Genomic DNA, 16,884 nt, shown 5'->3' on the forward strand with positions numbered 1-16,884 from the left:
ACGGCGTTGGAAGTACATGGTTAGTCCTCAAGGCCTGGGCAAAAGGAGACGGCGCTGGAAGAACACTGAAAGCACTTGGGACCTGCAGGCAAGGTGACTGCAAGACGTTGATTGCCGTCAGGACCTGAGCAGACGGCTCAAGGTCACTGCCGGCACCATAAGAAGAGGCTGCGGATTGGGGAGAGAAGAGAGGGTCAGGTCCCAAGGCGGGAGTAGATGTAGGAGTGGCGGGAGTACACAGTACCTCACGCGCCACTGGCAAGACACTAGGGATAGGCGACACAATAGAGGCAGGGTCCAGGATATGATGGAGGGAGGTGTTGTGCTCTAAGGCATCGCGCAAAACACGCGTTAGTTGCTGTTCAAAGAGGGAGGGGTCATACAACACACCTTCTCCCAACATACTCACTCCATCTCCAACAGTGGCGCCACTTCCTCCAACTCCGGCGTCATCCGGATATGTGGGCTTGAGGGAGTCGCCAGTAAGTGCACATCCCTCCCATCCAGCCTCGGCATTCGCCGGCGGAACGGGAGAGAAACAAGGAGACGGCAAGAAGAACTTAGAGGTGGGAGAGGCTGTATTAGGACGAAGTTGCAGAGTCAACAAATCGTTGTTTTGAGATTTTGGACTCAGCCGGTAACTTCCGGCGGAGCCCAAAACGGCAGTTAGGGATTCGGCAACGTTTTGCATGCCGGTCACGTGGATTTCCAAATTGGGCGCAACAGGCGGCAGCAACAATTCTGAGAGCAAAGGTGGGGGGTTATCTTTTGTGCCCCGGTTTCTGGGGTTATTTATACCATAGGGAGTAGGTATAAAATCAAATTGAGGGCCTAGTACATTGACATCATGGGTGATGTCATATTTTTCTCGAACTTTCTGGTTGTTGGTAGAACTTTGATTATGTAATCCCAAAACATCGGCCAAAAATGCAAAATTCTCATTATTTAGGGAATTTCCCATTAATTCAGCCATGCTAAGTAAAGATAAGTCTGTATCATTTAATTCTGGCTCATTATCAATGGCCATTTCATCTCCAAAAATTAGGTAACTGCTAGGGAGTCTTGAACCATACCAAGTTGATGGTTCAAATACCCACTCGGGATTAATACCATCAGGGGTACATAGCAATTCATGTGTAATGTGAAGATTATGCGGGTCTTTAAATACGAGCCATGTTCCATCTTGTCTTTCATCAATGCTAACATAGTTCCCGCGTTGCCACGGTCTTCCTAATAGCAAATTGAAGGGTACATGGTCACCTACATAAAGATTTGCTTTGGTTTGGACTGCTCCACAAGTAAGTGGAACATTCTCAACTAAGCCTTGTAATTTTCCTTCGCCTCCATTAGCATCGTTCATAGAGATGCTTCTTCCTACGTCAATGGGGCGGTTAATCTGAGCTTTCCAAACTTGTCGGCTCACTATATTGAGCTGACTTCCAGTATCAATTATAGCATTGATGGGTTCTCCATCACAATACATTGTCATCCTGATCAATAAGCCACGGGTCTTGCTCCAAATCGAGTGAGCTTGGGCTTTTTCTATAACAACTGGCTTTGGCTTTATAGCATTGGCTAAAATTCCTGACAACTCACGGGATGATCCAAGAATTTCACCAACTTCTAAAGAGATTGGAGTCCTAAGGACTGACTCCAAAACTTTTTCAGGTTTAGCACGCACTGCTAAATCGGAGATACGACGATGTGTAATCTTTTGATTAGGACTCGTGTTTTCCTTTTCACCAGGGTCTGCTTTCTTTTTGTCTTCCTTAGCCAAACTTGGCTTAGGAAGTGGCACATCTTCCATGATTATGTCATCATTATTTTCATCATAATCTGGATTAATACGAGCTTTCTGCTTATCAATATTAGCCCTTTCACTCCTTGTTAGTGGTCCGGGTCTTTCTTTGATAATGGGTTCCTTCTTTGATGCAGGAGCTGGCTTTGATCGCGGGGCAGTCATAGGTTTATTCCCTATCACATTTTCCTTTCCCTTTGATCCAGTCTCCTGATCACGTACATTTTTCTTGGTAGGGGGAAAGACTCCGTCAAAGCGTTCTCGTCTAGCTTTGGCAGCGGTCTTTATGGTTCTTTCTGCTGGATATACATAATAGTCTTCTTCGTCACTTTCATCGCCATATGCAGGGATCATAAATGCATCATTGTCGCTATCACTTTCTTCATCTTCTTCCTCGTCACTAGAGATATCATCAACTCTAGTCCTCCTGCTCCTTATCACATTGCTAGTCAAAGACTCCCGATTGACCTCATCGGGTCTAATAGCAACAAAGTGTGACATGGGAGCTGCTTCCCTATTAAGTGCTTCAATGACTGTTTCCTCCGGCATACGTCTGACTGCATTCCCATTAGGGTGTTGAATTTGTCTCTTTTCATTCCTCTTGATCCTTCCTTCAGCTTCTAGCTTGGCAAGGTGAGGGCAAATGGGGAGAGTATGTCCTATCTCTCCACATCCAAAACAAATCCTATTCTGAAATGGTGTTCCTTGTGGTTGGTAAAATCTGGAACCAGGTTGGGGTTGAGGTCTCCTTTGACCATATCCTCTTCCACCACCATTACTGGGAGTAGCATTCAATTTAGAACCTTGTAAGTCAGGAGACATTCCTGCACCAGCTCTGGGAGGGGGTGGAGAAATAATCTGCATGACTCTTGGGTCTAACTTAGTAACACGATAATACAAAAGAGCATACTGAGGATCCTCAAGTGACATGATATTGAGCTGCTTGATCAGATCCTCAATCTCATCACGTGGTTCCGTACTTATAGCTTCCTTGTTAGCCTTGGCTTTCTTGGAGGTTTCCATAGGAGTTGTTGTGCCAGAATGTCTGTCCTTATGTCTAGGAGTTTCTTTAGCAACATGTCGCTTCTTCGAACCTTTCTTAGTAGATTTGCGAGGTTTAATCTCTGCCTCATCATCTGAATCAGATGACTCCTCGCTTGAAGTCAAGGATGATTCAGTAGAGTCAGAGTCCTCAGAGTCCGAAGATGAGAGATCAGTCTCTTCCTCGGAGATAAGCAGATCTGAATCGAAACGGTCCCTGTGAAGTAGCTTCTCTGCAGCTGAGATAACTTTATCCACGCCAAATGCCTTGGATAAATCCTTGTCAGGTTCCTTAGCCATAAGTCTACTTTCAATCTTAGCACGCAAATTCTTATAAATTCCTTTCCAAAAATAACCTGCATACTCATCTGCTGAAATCTTCTTTGCAGTTTGAAGCCAACCTGCAATCCTAATAAATCCTCGTACATACTTCTTCCATGCTGCTAGAGTGGGAATACGTTGTCCCCTCATAGCCTTAACATAGGAGAGTAAATCCTTTCTTTTATAACGCTTTGTGTCCAAATCAGCGTCATAATACTTTAGAATGTCTGCCTTGAGAGCATTCCAATCGGCTTTCTCATATGAGTCCAGTCCTTCAATGAACTCGGTGACATGACGTGAAGTATACTGGGTAATAGTTTCACATCTGTCCTTGTCAGTGGTGACTTGGTTATAGTCACATAACTTTTCATAATGCTTGACAAACTTTTTGACTTCTGTAAAGTCTCCTTTAAACTTCTTGGGAGCTGCCTTACTCCCGGGGATAGGCATAGTAAGAATAGAGTGTGTCATCATAGGCAGTGTTGATGGTGACATAGTTAACTGTGTGGTTAAGATAGATGCTGGGGAAATTGTCGTGGACAATTTGGTTACCTGGTGTGTTGGATTCTGAATGGTTACGTTTGGATAGTACTCTGAATACGAGTAGTTTCAATAAGAAATCAAGAAGAAGCCTCCCTCGCGGTTGGGCTCCAGTGATGTCTTAATAACCGAGGGTCTTATATGAAAACGTGTAAGAATGTAATGACACCACAATTACACTGGATAAGACTTCTTGCCAGTCCTCGATTAACACGGTCTACGACTTTTCTTCTTTCGTGGTAGATAACGTGTGAGTTCTTGGGAGGCTCGCTAAACCAATCAGTCAGATTAACTTAGCCGGAGCTTTATTATCTCTGATTGAAACTATGGGATTGTCTAGGATATACCGTCTAGACACTTGAACTGGTTTCCTGAATATACGGTTAACTGTTGAGAAGCTGGTCTCAAATGTGACTACGTGGACCAAAGCTCGTGTTGGTCAATATACAAATACCTGGTGAGAACGCTGGTCTCACAAATAACAACAAATGACAAATAGAAAACAATGACAAATAACAACAATGACCAAAGCTCGTGTTGGTCAGTATACAAATACCTGGTGAGAACGCTGGTCTCACAAATAACAACGGTGACCAAAGCTCGTGTTGGTCAGTAAACACTACGTGGTGAGAACACTGGTCTCACAAAACTGGGTTTCTATCGCGAGAAACTTACGTAATCTCAAGGGAAACACTTTCCCTGCACTTGCCTGGACAGTTCTTACAAAGGAAATGGGCTTTGTAAGCAGCAATTTGTTCAGACTGAAGCTTCTTAGGTGAGAGTTCAATTTGCTCAAGTGGGAGTTCTTGAATGCAACAAGTGGGAGATCTATTTTTTGGGGGAGAATGGGCTCTCCTTATATACATTTTGTGTGGGAATATTATGTAAGTAAAAAGGTGATGTAATGACTTCAGAATGTGAGAAGAATATTCCAAAAACTGGAGCAGAATGTTCTAGCAGGTGCAAAAGAACATTCCAGAATATTCATGGTGGGATAATGACATCATTCTGAGTCACTATGAGTCACTATGAGTCATTATGAGTCATTGGAATGTTCTAGCAAATTCCATGGAACATGACATCATTATGACATCACTATGATATCATATCTTTCAACCAAAATACCTGCAGGAGTGTAGGTGAAGTCCTATGACATCATTATGACATCATACCCTGTAGGTACAATTTTATGAAGCATCTGATTAGTCAGAGCATCCTAATAGAAAAGCTAAAGTAAAGAAACACTAGAGAAAACAACTCAGAAATAATGGAACAAATAATAGTACACAATACGCGGGCTTTTTAGATAGGTTTTTGTTAGGCTTTGAACTTTTCTCTATGGGTTTCTCTAGCCAAAGTGAATAAGCCAAATGAAAGGCAATACATTAACCTTCATTTTGCTTCTCATATCAACTAGGTCATTATGTGATTCCCATCTCACATATGACTTTTCTTCAAAACATGGTGGATTCATGAATCGCTGAGGGAAAACTGAAACTATTGGACCAAGGTTTGATACCAAGGTATGGGTTGACTAGTCTGAGGACTAAGCTAACAGACTTTGTCTTTTAGGGGGGATACCTAGTAGTCATGTCCATGCATGATTCCCAAATCATGCAGGACACCGATCCAGGCTCATGGCGTCATTGATGCTGAAGCTACGCTGCTCTTGAACCAGGATGTGCTTGCTAATGCATTAGCAAATATGTCTGCTACAGAGTCATATCTTGTTCAACATGGATCTGGATTTGTTAATGAATATGCGCGCCGTGATACGACTGGTGTGCTTTATGCTGGTACTCCAGATGATCCAAACCACCTCTTAGGCGCTTTTCCTTGCTTGTTTCCTTATGGGCTAGGAGGATTCGAAGTCTCTCGACCACGTCCTGTCTCTTATGAAGCTCACGCTAAGTGGGCTATGCAATACGGTGACAAGCGCTTTCGAAAAGACTTCCACTTTATGTTTCAAGTTTTCGGTGTTATCCAGAAACATCAGGTTTGTCGATCCACGGTTCTGCAAGTTCAGAAAAAGGCTTTTCTGGACAACAAAGCGTCTTTCACTCATTTAACTGCCGATGACCTTGCATTGGCCGGTCGCCAGGAAGCAAAAAAAGAAGCTATCTCCAACCCGGTGATCCGTGCCTTGAAAAAACATCTCACTGCAGTTCGAGTCAATGTGGTGGGCACGGACGAATCCAAGATTAGTATTCATGCTTATATCTGGGGTATGACCGTTCTTCGAAACCCACCCTCTTTGTGGATCACAATTAATCCTACCGACACACACGATCCTATCGTCCAAGTATTCGCTGGAGAGGAGATTGATCTGGATCTATTCGATCGTACTGCAGGGCCTGACTCCGCCCAGCATGCGAAGATTGTTGCAGATGACCCTTACGCTGCCGCTAAGTTCTTTCATTTCGTAGTTCGAGCCATTTTTGAGGAGTTGATGGGTATTACAATTCATAAGCGGGCAGCTAGAGGGTCCCAAATTGTTCGGCGCAAGGGGATTTTTGGAACGCTGGAAGGGTATATTGGTACGGTTGAAGCTCAAGGCCGAGGAACATTGCACCTGCATACGCTAATCTGGTTACGTGGTGCTCCAACTGCTTTAAGAATGAAGGAGTTATTGCGATCACCCGACTTTCGATCACGCGTTTCGGCGTACATCGCATCCAATATTTGTGCTCATCATGATCAGGTAACAGAGGAAATTTTGGCTACGGCACCTCGAGACAAAGCAGTTTCGTACTCTCGGCCTCTCGATCCCCGTTCACCCCACCTTTTCAACCTCTCATCACGACGTGGAAGGTCGATTGGTTCATGCTGTTCAGGTCCATAAATGTGGACCTGGATGTCTGAAGGTTAGCGGTGGTTGTTTGTTATGCAAGCGTTGTCCTGCATGATTTGGGAATCATGCATGGACATGACTACTAGGTATCCCCCCTAAAAGACAAAGTCTGTTAGCTTAGTCCTCAGACTAGTCAACCCATACCTTGGTATCAAACCTTGGTCCAATAGTTTCAGTTTTCCCTCAGCAATTCATGAATCCACCATGTTTTGAAGAAAAGTCATATGTGAGATGGGAATCACATAATGACCTAGTTGATATGAGAAGCAAAATGAAGGTTAATGTATTGCCTTTCATTTGGCTTATTCACTTTGGCTAGAGAAACCCATAGAGAAAAGTTCAAAGCCTAACAAAAACCTATCTAAAAAGCCCGCGTATTGTGTACTATTATTTGTTCCATTATTTCTGAGTTGTTTTCTCTAGTGTTTCTTTACTTTGCTTTTCTATTAGGATGCTCTGACTAATCAGATGCTTCATAAAATTGTACCTACAGGGTATGATGTCATAATGATGTCATAGGACTTCACCTACACTCCTGCAGGTATTTTGGTTGAAAGATATGATATCATAGTGATGTCATAATGATGTCATGTTCCATGGAATTTGCTAGAACATTCCAATGACTCATAATGACTCATAGTGACTCATAGTGACTCAGAATGATGTCATTATCCCACCATGAATATTCTGGAATGTTCTTTTGCACCTGCTAGAACATTCTGCTCCAGTTTTTGGAATATTCTTCTCACATTCTGAAGTCATTACATCACCTTTTTACTTACATAATATTCCCACACAAAATGTATATAAGGAGAGCCCATTCTCCCCCAAAAAATAGATCTCCCACTTGTTGCATTCAAGAACTCCCACTTGAGCAAATTGAACTCTCACCTAAGAAGCTTCAGTCTGAACAAATTGCTGCTTACAAAGCCCATTTCCTTTGTAAGAACTGTCCAGACAAGTGCAGGGAAAGTGTTTCCCTTGAGATTACGTAAGTTTCTCGCGATAGAAACCCAGTTTTGTGAGACCAGTGTTCTCACCACGTAGTGTTTACTGACCAACACGAGCTTTGGTCACCGTTGTTATTTGTGAGACCAGCGTTCTCACCAGGTATTTGTATACTGACCAACACGAGCTTTGGTCATTGTTGTTATTTGTCATTGTTTTCTATTTGTCATTTGTTGTTATTTGTGAGACCAGCGTTCTCACCAGGTATTTGTATATTGACCAACACGAGCTTTGGTCCACGTAGTCACATTTGAGACCAGCTTCTCAACAGTTAACCGTATATTCAGGAAACCAGTTCAAGTGTCTAGACGGTATATCCTAGACAATCCCATAGTTTCAATCAGAGATAATAAAGCTCCGGCTAAGTTAATCTGACTGATTGGTTTAGCGAGCCTCCCAAGAACTCACACGTTATCTACCACGAAAGAAGAAAAGTCGTAGACCGTGTTAATCGAGGACTGGCAAGAAGTCTTATCCAGTGTAATTGTGGTGTCATTACATTCTTACACGTTTTCATATAAGACCCTCGGTTATTAAGACATCGGAACAACACTAGGATCTTGAAAGAAGTCAGACAACTATTGTTGATACCTTAAAGACTAACCAATGTCTCCACTAACGTCTACATCTTCTTCTCTCATGACGTTGCTAGAGTCCAACGTCTCAAACGTAGAATGTAAATCTAGAATCTTTCATTCATACGAATAAACTGCAAAAGAACGACTAACCATTATCGTCATCGTCTCCTACAACGTCTCCTGCTCGCTCTTGTTCCACGAGATATTGTTCATCTGAGTACTTGACAACTGAGAGTAGATCCTCAGGGATACCTTCCTCCGGCAAAAGCGATAGATGGTCATCCGAGATCACGATATTCTGATATAGATGGTTCTCGCGTTTCAAAAATGACAACGCAGCCTTGATGCGAAGTCGACTAACGGACAAAAATGATGGCAGCGACTTCACTGGGAGTTTACTAGGACCAATGATGGTGACCGCAACCATGGCAGCGAGTATAACAGGTTTGTGTGGCATTAAATCGCCCTCAATCATCCTAGCAATGTCAGGTGTATTCAACTGATAAGTCGAAACATTCCCCCGAACACCACTATTCAGAGACGTAGAATCCCACTGCTTAGCTCCTTTTCGTTGCGGATACAACTTGAGAACATAAACAGCAGGAAAATACAGAGCAATGAGAAGTCGCTCGGGAAGATTAAGAATGGAAAGAACATCGGGTATCGCTCCCACCCAAAGGCCATTGACCAATGAATGAACAGGGATGTTGCTAATCTGGAGATCTTCCAAACATGGACGACAAATGGGTCCATGCTGCCGACCGTCTTCTTCAGAGATTGACGTTGTGTGCAACAGCAAACCGTTTACCAACACTTGAGCAGTATGCCGGACGATGGGAGTCAGAAGGTAACGGTTAGGCAATTCATCAATAAAAACTTTCTGCACCTCTTCGACTGCCAGCTCCCTTGCACAACATATGCATACAGCAAACTTTGTCGCAAAGTTACCTGTGCAGTCGATAAAACCAGAAAGGGCGTGACATTTGATATCGTCGGGGGGATTCTTCATAAAATCAGCATCCACCTCTAATTCTCCAGAAGACGATGAATGATCAAAACGTGCGTGTTTTAATTGGCGTTCTTTTTCCTCCTGCTGAATGTCTTGCTTACGATGGTAAGCATCTCTGACCGCTAACTGTAATTCTTGCGAGCGGGAGATAGCTGCAATAAGATTCGCTCGGGATCGCTTCTCCAGACTGGTTAACAACGACCCAGCCTCAGTAATGATATCCTTCTTCGTCAAAAATTGCACCATTTCCATTGCATCGAGTGTAGAAGACATAGCGTTCAAGGTAAACAAGCATAATCATTAGGCAATGACAAATACATTCGCAAATGCGTCATCTGACTAAGTCCGCGTCAAACTGTAACCACCATGGCACAACGTTTTGATGCTCACTCCTATCACATCAAGCATTCAAATATAAGCAGCCGTCAAGCATTCAAATATAAGCAGCTATCTCCTAACTTTATCGCATCCACTGCATGGCAACATACTTTGACTGGCCTTGAGGTGGTAAACGAGGACGAAGAACCGTTTCTCGCTACTATAGTGGGTCGCACTTCCACGTATCATCTTAGATGCGGTCCCGCAGGCAATCACTTCAGTGGAGGGATGAGTCCTCTTGAGAAAACAAAATTCCAGTTCCACATTTGTCGCCCTGTTAATCCAGAACTAGGTGCAGATTTCACGGCTGCAATCAATAACCTGGAGACCTTGCAAAACCAAGTTGGTAAGACCAAAGAACACAAAAACATGATTGTCGAAGATGTAACGGGAAAAATGATGCATTTCGCTAGTAATGTCTTCATGACTCGTGTGCGTATTGAATATGCCACTGATAAGGAAGCTCAGAACACTCTACAGGATGAAATCGTACCGGACTCACCACACGGACAAAATGCGTTGAATGCGCCTAAGATGGACGAAGAAACCAGAGACTGGCCAATCCCAGATGAACTGGTGAAAGAATTTGACGCACTGAAATACAAGTTCGAAGTGCACCATCTTCCTCTCTACCACGAAGATCACCTCGTACAACCTATACACGCCAATGAGATACTCAACGGCGCTATGGTTGAAGTACAATTCCACATTCAGCACTGGCGAATTAAGGATATCGACAGCTTCCAAGCTACCCCACAGAGGGTAACGGTTCTCAAACTGGGGCCAATCCGGGTACCGTCCAACTACAAACGTCGCATGGAAGACGAAGATACGGAACAGCCGGAAGCAAAAAGAACGCACCTTAATGCCGAAGCCGGGACATCTAAAGTGGTATCAGAGATTGACTAAAAGGAATCAGACTCACTGGCAGTCAAAAAGAGCGCGCCTTGCTAAGACTGACTGATGGTTTGATGGCTGAGACTGACTGTTGGTTTGATGGCTGAGACTGACAGATGGTTTGATGGCTGAGAGGTCGACGTATCATATTGTATTTATATCATGTGGCGTCAGAAATAAATTGGAATTCACTCCGCACGGTCACAAGTCGGCAACGCCGACCCCTAGTACTGAGTGATCAGTGTTATGCGCTTATTTGGCAAAAGCTTTCAATTTCAACAAAGCCAAATAACACAACACATCCTGCATGCCTTCCCGCCGTGCCGTTTACATTTATGACACTTATCGAACAAGCTTTCCCTTTATACATCTTGCAGAGTTTCACGTCAATTCTGTGTCAGAAGGCAGGCCATGAAGACTGAAAGCGAGGCTCCAAAGACCCCAACGCCCACGCAAACTCACGCTCAAACGCCGTATACTACACAATGGGGTACAACACGTATGTGGCACTGTCCTTGAAATGTCCCTGCAGTGGTTAATATTGAATTTATATAATCTAGATATACCAATTGATCCTGCACTTCAACAGCAATCTCAACACGCCACGTCAAGCTGTCTCTTTGTTCCTCTCCGTTCGGATACTCAATATATACATCTTATCCAGAACAACTCCATATTCCTACCAGTACACTCACCACTATCCTCAAGCCGCGTATTCGCATTATTCATATGTCCCACACCAACCCCAAGTACAGAGGCCGCAGGCCTCAACAACAGCTCCTGTAACAGCAACTACCCAGCCCGCAAATGCGAATAGTGGGATGGATACATCCGATGTAGCAACGTTGAATGATGCTCTTGGCAGCGCTGGTGTTGATCTTCGGGTGCGTTGGTACTGGCAAGGTCTTGATTTCGGTAGTGACTATTCCGCAGGCGGAGGAGGAAAGCCTGCAGAGGTCCCATGACTCGCATCAGTCATATCGAACCTTCGAAGACAGATCACGTAAACAACCAGTTACTCCTTCCTTCGACACACGCTTCCTAGGTGCCAACATGCGTACCATTGGCACGGAACACAAGGTGACTAAAATCCCTGAAGACTCAGTGAATTACTTGGCGATCGCTCTCCGTGCCCGCCTACAAGACCTCGTTACTGCGATGGTTGCTGCAGCGGACCATCGCACGGACAGCCAGTTTGACCGCCCGGCATGTCCGTACGATGACGGCACGCCGATGTGGAGCATAGTCGTGCAGAGCGATGTCGCTAAGCAACTAGCTGCATTGGAAAAGATTGAGCGAGAGGAAGAGATGAAAGTTCGAAGGGAACGCAAAGAACGCGCTGATCTGGCCGCTGCACATGCTGCTAACCTCGCCGCGCAGGCTTCAGGCGGCAATGCCATGGCCGTAGACGGAGACGAGGAGGGAGGTGCGAAGAAAAAGAAGAAAAAAGAGGGACCTGGTGTAACGGCGAGGAATATGTCTGAAGATGTGCGCAAAAAGATGTCGAACGCTGTCGCAAGTCAGGCTGCTGGACTTGGTGGGAAGTACTCGTGGATGAATGCTGCAAACGCCCCTGCAGCCGCTGCCAAACCGAAGCCTGCAGCATCTTCTACTACTACACCAAGTACAGCCACTACCACGACCCCTGCGACTACCACAGCTCCTGCAGTGTCAACAGCTCCAGCAACTTCATGGGCGCGACCGTACATGGGGAGAAAGAAAGGCAGTCCGACATCGCCACAAACGGGAGAGGACGATGATCGGATGTTAATCACAATGCGTGATGCAATGTTCGCCATCGAGAAGGAAAGGGGTCATGGAGGAGGTCGTGGATCCGCTCGTGGATGGTCATAGCCATCTGTACTTGCTTGTGTTGTTTAGATTGCCCATATTGCTGGTCGTTTGTTTTCTCTGAGCAGTTTCGTATTTGTACTTGACTTCATTGTCACCTCAAGCATTGTAGTAATAAGACGGCGCTGACGAAATCGAATGCGGATTGCCACGGTACCTTAGGTACACTGAGAGCTTGGCGTCAAGACTCCAATGGGCTCTACGTTTACGTATACGATAACACTGTTTACAGTTTGCTGCTTCATCCCAGTGCACCGGCACATACACCACCTGGCTCTTGAATATTCTGAATATTGATGGATGCCCCCGAACACAGTTGGAGACTTCTGCCACGGCTGTGAACAGAGGAGCACATGGTTTGATGAATAACATAGCAGTCACTGCCTTGCAGTGGACGTGTGTACTACATTGTGGGACAATGTAAAAAGAAACACATATTCATCAGGTGAGTTCTCCGCTCTCTTCTTCCTGTTGGCCTTGTGGGTAACGTCAAAATCACTTCCGGTGCGGCTCAACTGACGGTCGACTTCAACAGGAAAGCGCTCTCGAGCGAATTGGACCCATCTTTCCTGAGTATCACTATTAACATCAGGCTTATAGCACACGTTGCCGCTCCACACATCCCTGTTGTTCCCGGTGTGAAGACGCAAGCCATGGCTTCCTCATCGAAGCACCGCCCGGCTGCAGTGACAAATAGGATTTTGACGCCAGTTATGACCTTGAAGGGTCATGAAGATTAAGGAGATTGAAGAAGCGCGGGACATTGGTAGTCACGCAGTACATGCGGTGGTGGTATCAAGAGATGGTCAATGGGTTATCTCTGCTGGCGGAGATGGCAATTGGAGGCGCGTGGAGATCAAAGCTTGCGAAGTTGAGCCTGGGTTCGTGAAACGATTTCAAACCAATACAGAAATGATCATCTGCATCGATATCTCTGCGGATGGCATGCTTCTAGCGAGCAGGTCAATGGACGACACCGTGACAGTGCAGATATGGAAGTTCCATACCTGCAAACTCGTGGCAGGTCCATTTGAAAGTGTCGATTTGGTTGGCGCAGTTCGATTCTCGTACGACTCAAAGAAGCTCGCAATCAACTCACTTGCCTTGAGGTCTAACTAACTAACCCTAACTGCCCGGGTGGGGTATATCAGGTGACACCCCGGAATTTCAAATTACCCTTGAATGTTTATAAGGCGAACTTCTAACATGTTTTGGGCTCAACTATCTATCAGAAGGAACGACTATCTTCCCTCGTCTTATAAGGGGCTGTCTTAATCCCTCCCCATGCCCTTCACTCATATTCTCGCTTTAGTGATATCATGCATTATTACCCTGGTTGTCGCTTCGGGTTTGACTCGTAGACGTGCCCACCCTGTACCCTGCCACCTGGCCCTCGTCCGTTACCATTTTTGGGTAATGTGATGCAATTGGATATCAAACGACCTTGGCTCACATATACTGCGTGGGGAAAGACATATGGTTGGTAGCAGACCAATGGCTTCTTTGCCAAGCTCTTGGATTCAATTTCATACCTGACTATAGGAAAAATCATTCACTCCCGCATACTTGGGATCGGCTTGATTATCATAAACTCCGAAACCATCGCGCGGGAGTTGCTGGACAGGCGTTCTGCGAATTTCTCTACTCGCCCCGTTATTTGCACCAACGAATTGTATGCATTGCTGGTTTTCATTCAATTTGTTCTTCATCCACTGACAATGCAGAGCTGGACTGGCTTTCAATACTGTACTCCTTCCATATGGCGAGACTTTACGGCGACATCGCAAGATCTTCCATCAAGTCCTCAGGGCAGAAGTCTCGGTCTCTTACCACAACATGTACTTTCGCCACGCAAACGATTTAGTCGTCAATCTCTTGGATGCTACTAGTGACCTACAGAAACAGACTGAAACGTTCGCACCTAATCCAGTAGTATCGTTGTGATGTGTGGTCCAGTTGACAATCAATCTTTGTGACAGATACACGGCATCCCTAATCATGGCCGTGACATACGGACACCTTGCTCACGGACATGAAGACCCACTTCTTACCCGAGCGCGTGAACTCATTGATATTGGCAAACATATCACTTCTCCCGAGAGGGCTGCCATGTTCGTAGCCTTTCCTTTCCGTAAGTGCCCCTGTCGACGACATAATTTTGAACATTTAGCATGAATTTGTAGTCGAAAAGTTACCGTTTTGGTGTTTCGGTGGAGCATTTGCCCTGATGGGACGCTGTAGAGAATTATGTCAACAGCTTTTGAACGAGCCCTTTAACATTGTGAAGGCACAGATGGTACGTTTGCGCAGAATTGTGGATGGAAATTTCACCTGATCTGCTTGCGTGAAGGCAAATGGTACTGCTTCACACTCATTAGTCGCTGACTTTCTCAGTCAAGCTCACGATGACGCTGACGAAGACACGATGAAGGCTGTTGCGTTGATGGGATACATAGGTGAGAGATTATTTACCAGGACAGAATTCATCCATCGACGCGAATCGGCATATTAGCTGGCATAGACACTGTGAGTCGCTGCTTAGGCAGTCCTGATTATCACTTTGATGTCCCGCAAACTGCATCTGCATTGCAGACATTCCTTCTGGCTATGGTGCTCTATCCTGACGTCCAAGCCCGGGCTCGTGCAGAAATTGATCAAGTTGTGAGGCATGATGAAATGCCGTGCTTTGACGATAGAGCGTCACTGCCCTACCTTGATGCCATTCTCCGCGAGGTCTTGAGATGGTGTCCTGTCATCCCCCTAGGTCGGTCCGCACTAATATAACTAACTCTGAATAGTTGAACCCCTTGTACAGGAATTCCACATGCAACATCAAGCAATGATGTTTACGGGGAGTACTTTATACCCAAAGGTTCGAAGTTGTGTGGGTCGAGGTTGCAATTGACTCATCTGTAGTTCGATCAGGTGTGATAGTAATGGTTAATCAGTGGTATGTCACAGTGTAGTGCGTGGGCCTGAGCATGGCTCAGGGCACTGTCTCGAGAAGAAGACATGTTTCCCGATGCATCACGCTTCGATCCTAGTCGCCATCTAACAGTTGACGGGAAGCTGAAGGACCCTTTCGTCAACCATTTTGCCTTTGGTCATGGCAGCTGAATATTCCACACTTGCTATTATTATTCACTGACCCTTGCTGCAAGGCGTATTTGTCCTGGTAGGGTAATTCGTGATTCATCTGATAGTGTTGAGAATGACAAATGCCCTTGACAGGTCGTTGGTTTGCAGAGAACAGTATGTGGACTGCAGCTGCTGCCATACTTGCCGTCTTGCGCATCGATCATGCCAAAGACTCAAACGGAGACAGGATTGAGGTGATGCCGGAGTTCAGCACCGGCACGGCGATGTAAGTGACCTGGTATGTATTCAAGAACCTGCGACTGACTCTGTCGGAGTCACCCTGAACCATTTCACTGCTCGTGAACACACCGAGAGAAGGACATCTTCGAGTGATGACGAATTCAAAGTAGGCTTCGTTTGTACTTGTGGTGGTCTGTCATGTAATCATAGCACACGATTGTACAACGGCGCAGAGTGCACTGGATGGCAAGGTCTCTGATGAATAAGAGAATTTCTTTCGAAACATTGACTCTTTCGAAACCAGATCCGTTTCCAAAATCTCGTGACCCGACTGCACACCGTCGATCGGTTCACGGGCCCTTCCTGTTGCAACGTTGGTTTACCTGAATATCGGTCGACAGTAATCCATGCACTCGTACCACGACTTACACTCCAACATTATCACCAGGAGTCCAGAACATTGACGAGATGCATTCAACATCCTCAGTAACTTGCCGATGACTCACAACGAAAAAATCAATATTCGAATCTCGGAGATTGATCCTGCATACAACTATTTTTCCTTCCTTCTTAGTACGCTTCCTAAGCCACATCATGCGGAGCATTGGCAGTAGCGCTGGATATAAGCGATTGTCGTCTTTCTCAAGACGCGGTGCGGGAGTATGTGGGTTGCCTATGAAGTGGAAAGGATTGGGTGAACATGTACTTGGGGACAGTTAAGACGATGGCATGAGGAAACTTGTCCTTTGGCGTCACAAGCGAAACAGCAACAAAGGGCGAGGTACGAAGAAAATTGAATATCTCTCGAGCCATCTCTGGATGTACTATTGGGCAAAATCATTCGTACGGATAGTGTGCTTTGATCCTCGCCACGGACTCCCGTTCCATAGATGTTCCAGAGGTAGAGCAAGAGTTACTTAATTGGACCACTACCGCTGGTTCAAGGTCAGGTCGATTCCGATGTGTCAACCGGTACCAACTTTCCATCTCAGCACGGTTGTGATGGAGGTTCAAACGGAGTATGTATCGCCAAGTTTTCCCTCATTCTCGCAACAAGGGACGAGAATCCAAGTCGGCATGAGCTCCCGAACGTCATTCGCGGACCTATGGCCACGAGTTCGATTGTCCTCAAATGAAGAATCGGGAGGCAACCCAACGAGAAGTCGAATGACGTTGAAAGTTTGAAACGTCCGGTTCAGCGACTACACGCGAGATGAGCTCAAGACGAGACAGCATATGATGAAATTGCAGGAAAAGAAGTCGAACCCATAGTAAACGTCTTCGCACTTTCCCT

General features: G+C 45.4%; 5 protein-coding genes across 5 annotated transcripts; 4 read left to right on the forward strand and 1 right to left on the reverse strand.

Annotated features, from left to right (window-relative positions):
• Positions 1-5,405: 5,405 nt before the first annotated feature.
• DFJ58DRAFT_718979 (uncharacterized protein) lies at positions 5,406-6,562 on the forward strand (the record flags this gene model as incomplete). The annotated part of the gene is made up of 3 exons (XM_041384551.1): positions 5,406-5,481; positions 5,506-6,237; positions 6,402-6,562. The coding sequence occupies 3 exons, from the start codon at positions 5,406-5,408 to the stop codon at positions 6,560-6,562; spliced, it is 969 nt and encodes a 322-aa protein (XP_041237343.1).
• A 1,810-nt stretch (positions 6,563-8,372) lies between these two features.
• On the reverse strand, positions 8,373-8,915 carry DFJ58DRAFT_609558 (uncharacterized protein; the record flags this gene model as incomplete). Its single annotated transcript, XM_041380859.1, has 1 exon — positions 8,373-8,915. A coding segment is annotated over one exon (543 nt), but the record flags the coding sequence as incomplete, so codon positions are not given.
• A 597-nt stretch (positions 8,916-9,512) lies between these two features.
• DFJ58DRAFT_734644 (uncharacterized protein) lies at positions 9,513-10,433 on the forward strand (the record flags this gene model as incomplete). Its single annotated transcript, XM_041386521.1, has 1 exon — positions 9,513-10,433. One exon carries the CDS (start codon positions 9,513-9,515, stop codon positions 10,431-10,433), a length of 921 nt encoding a protein of 306 aa, XP_041237345.1.
• A 283-nt stretch (positions 10,434-10,716) lies between these two features.
• Positions 10,717-12,434, forward strand: DFJ58DRAFT_817207 (transcription initiation factor TFIID component TAF4 family-domain-containing protein). The gene is made up of 4 exons (XM_041391783.1): positions 10,717-10,920; positions 10,982-11,027; positions 11,086-11,305; positions 11,355-12,434. The coding sequence occupies exons 1-4, from the start codon at positions 10,833-10,835 to the stop codon at positions 12,273-12,275; spliced, it is 1,275 nt and encodes a 424-aa protein (XP_041237346.1). The 5' UTR covers positions 10,717-10,832; the 3' UTR covers positions 12,276-12,434.
• Positions 12,435-13,663: 1,229 nt separating this feature from the next.
• Positions 13,664-15,628, forward strand: DFJ58DRAFT_749640 (cytochrome P450; the record flags this gene model as incomplete). Its single annotated transcript, XM_041387675.1, has 12 exons — positions 13,664-13,751; positions 13,815-13,944; positions 13,997-14,185; positions 14,252-14,403; positions 14,456-14,568; positions 14,623-14,728; positions 14,785-15,036; positions 15,088-15,144; positions 15,198-15,222; positions 15,263-15,385; positions 15,434-15,447; positions 15,504-15,628. Coding segments are annotated over exons 1-12 (1,344 nt in total), but the record flags the coding sequence as incomplete, so codon positions are not given.
• Positions 15,629-16,884: the final 1,256 nt, after the last annotated feature.

Source organism: Suillus subalutaceus (genome assembly GCF_016647625.1).
Source record: "Suillus subalutaceus strain FC151 chromosome Unknown DFJ58scaffold_183, whole genome shotgun sequence".
NCBI lineage: Eukaryota > Fungi > Basidiomycota > Agaricomycetes > Boletales > Suillaceae > Suillus > Suillus subalutaceus.

What these genes read in the sequence shown, in the direction of transcription:
- DFJ58DRAFT_817207 (XM_041391783.1), top strand. Translation starts at nt 10,833, where the DNA reads ATGAAGACTGAAAGCGAGGCTCCAAAGACCCCAACGCCCACGCAAACT. An exon ending in TACACAATGGGGTACAACAC is followed by an intron (nt 10,921 to 10,981) that starts GTATGTGGCACT and finishes TATATAATCTAG; the next exon opens with ATATACCAATTGATCCTGCA. An exon ending in GCGCTGGTGTTGATCTTCGG is followed by an intron (nt 11,306 to 11,354) that starts GTGCGTTGGTAC and finishes ACTATTCCGCAG; the next exon opens with GCGGAGGAGGAAAGCCTGCA.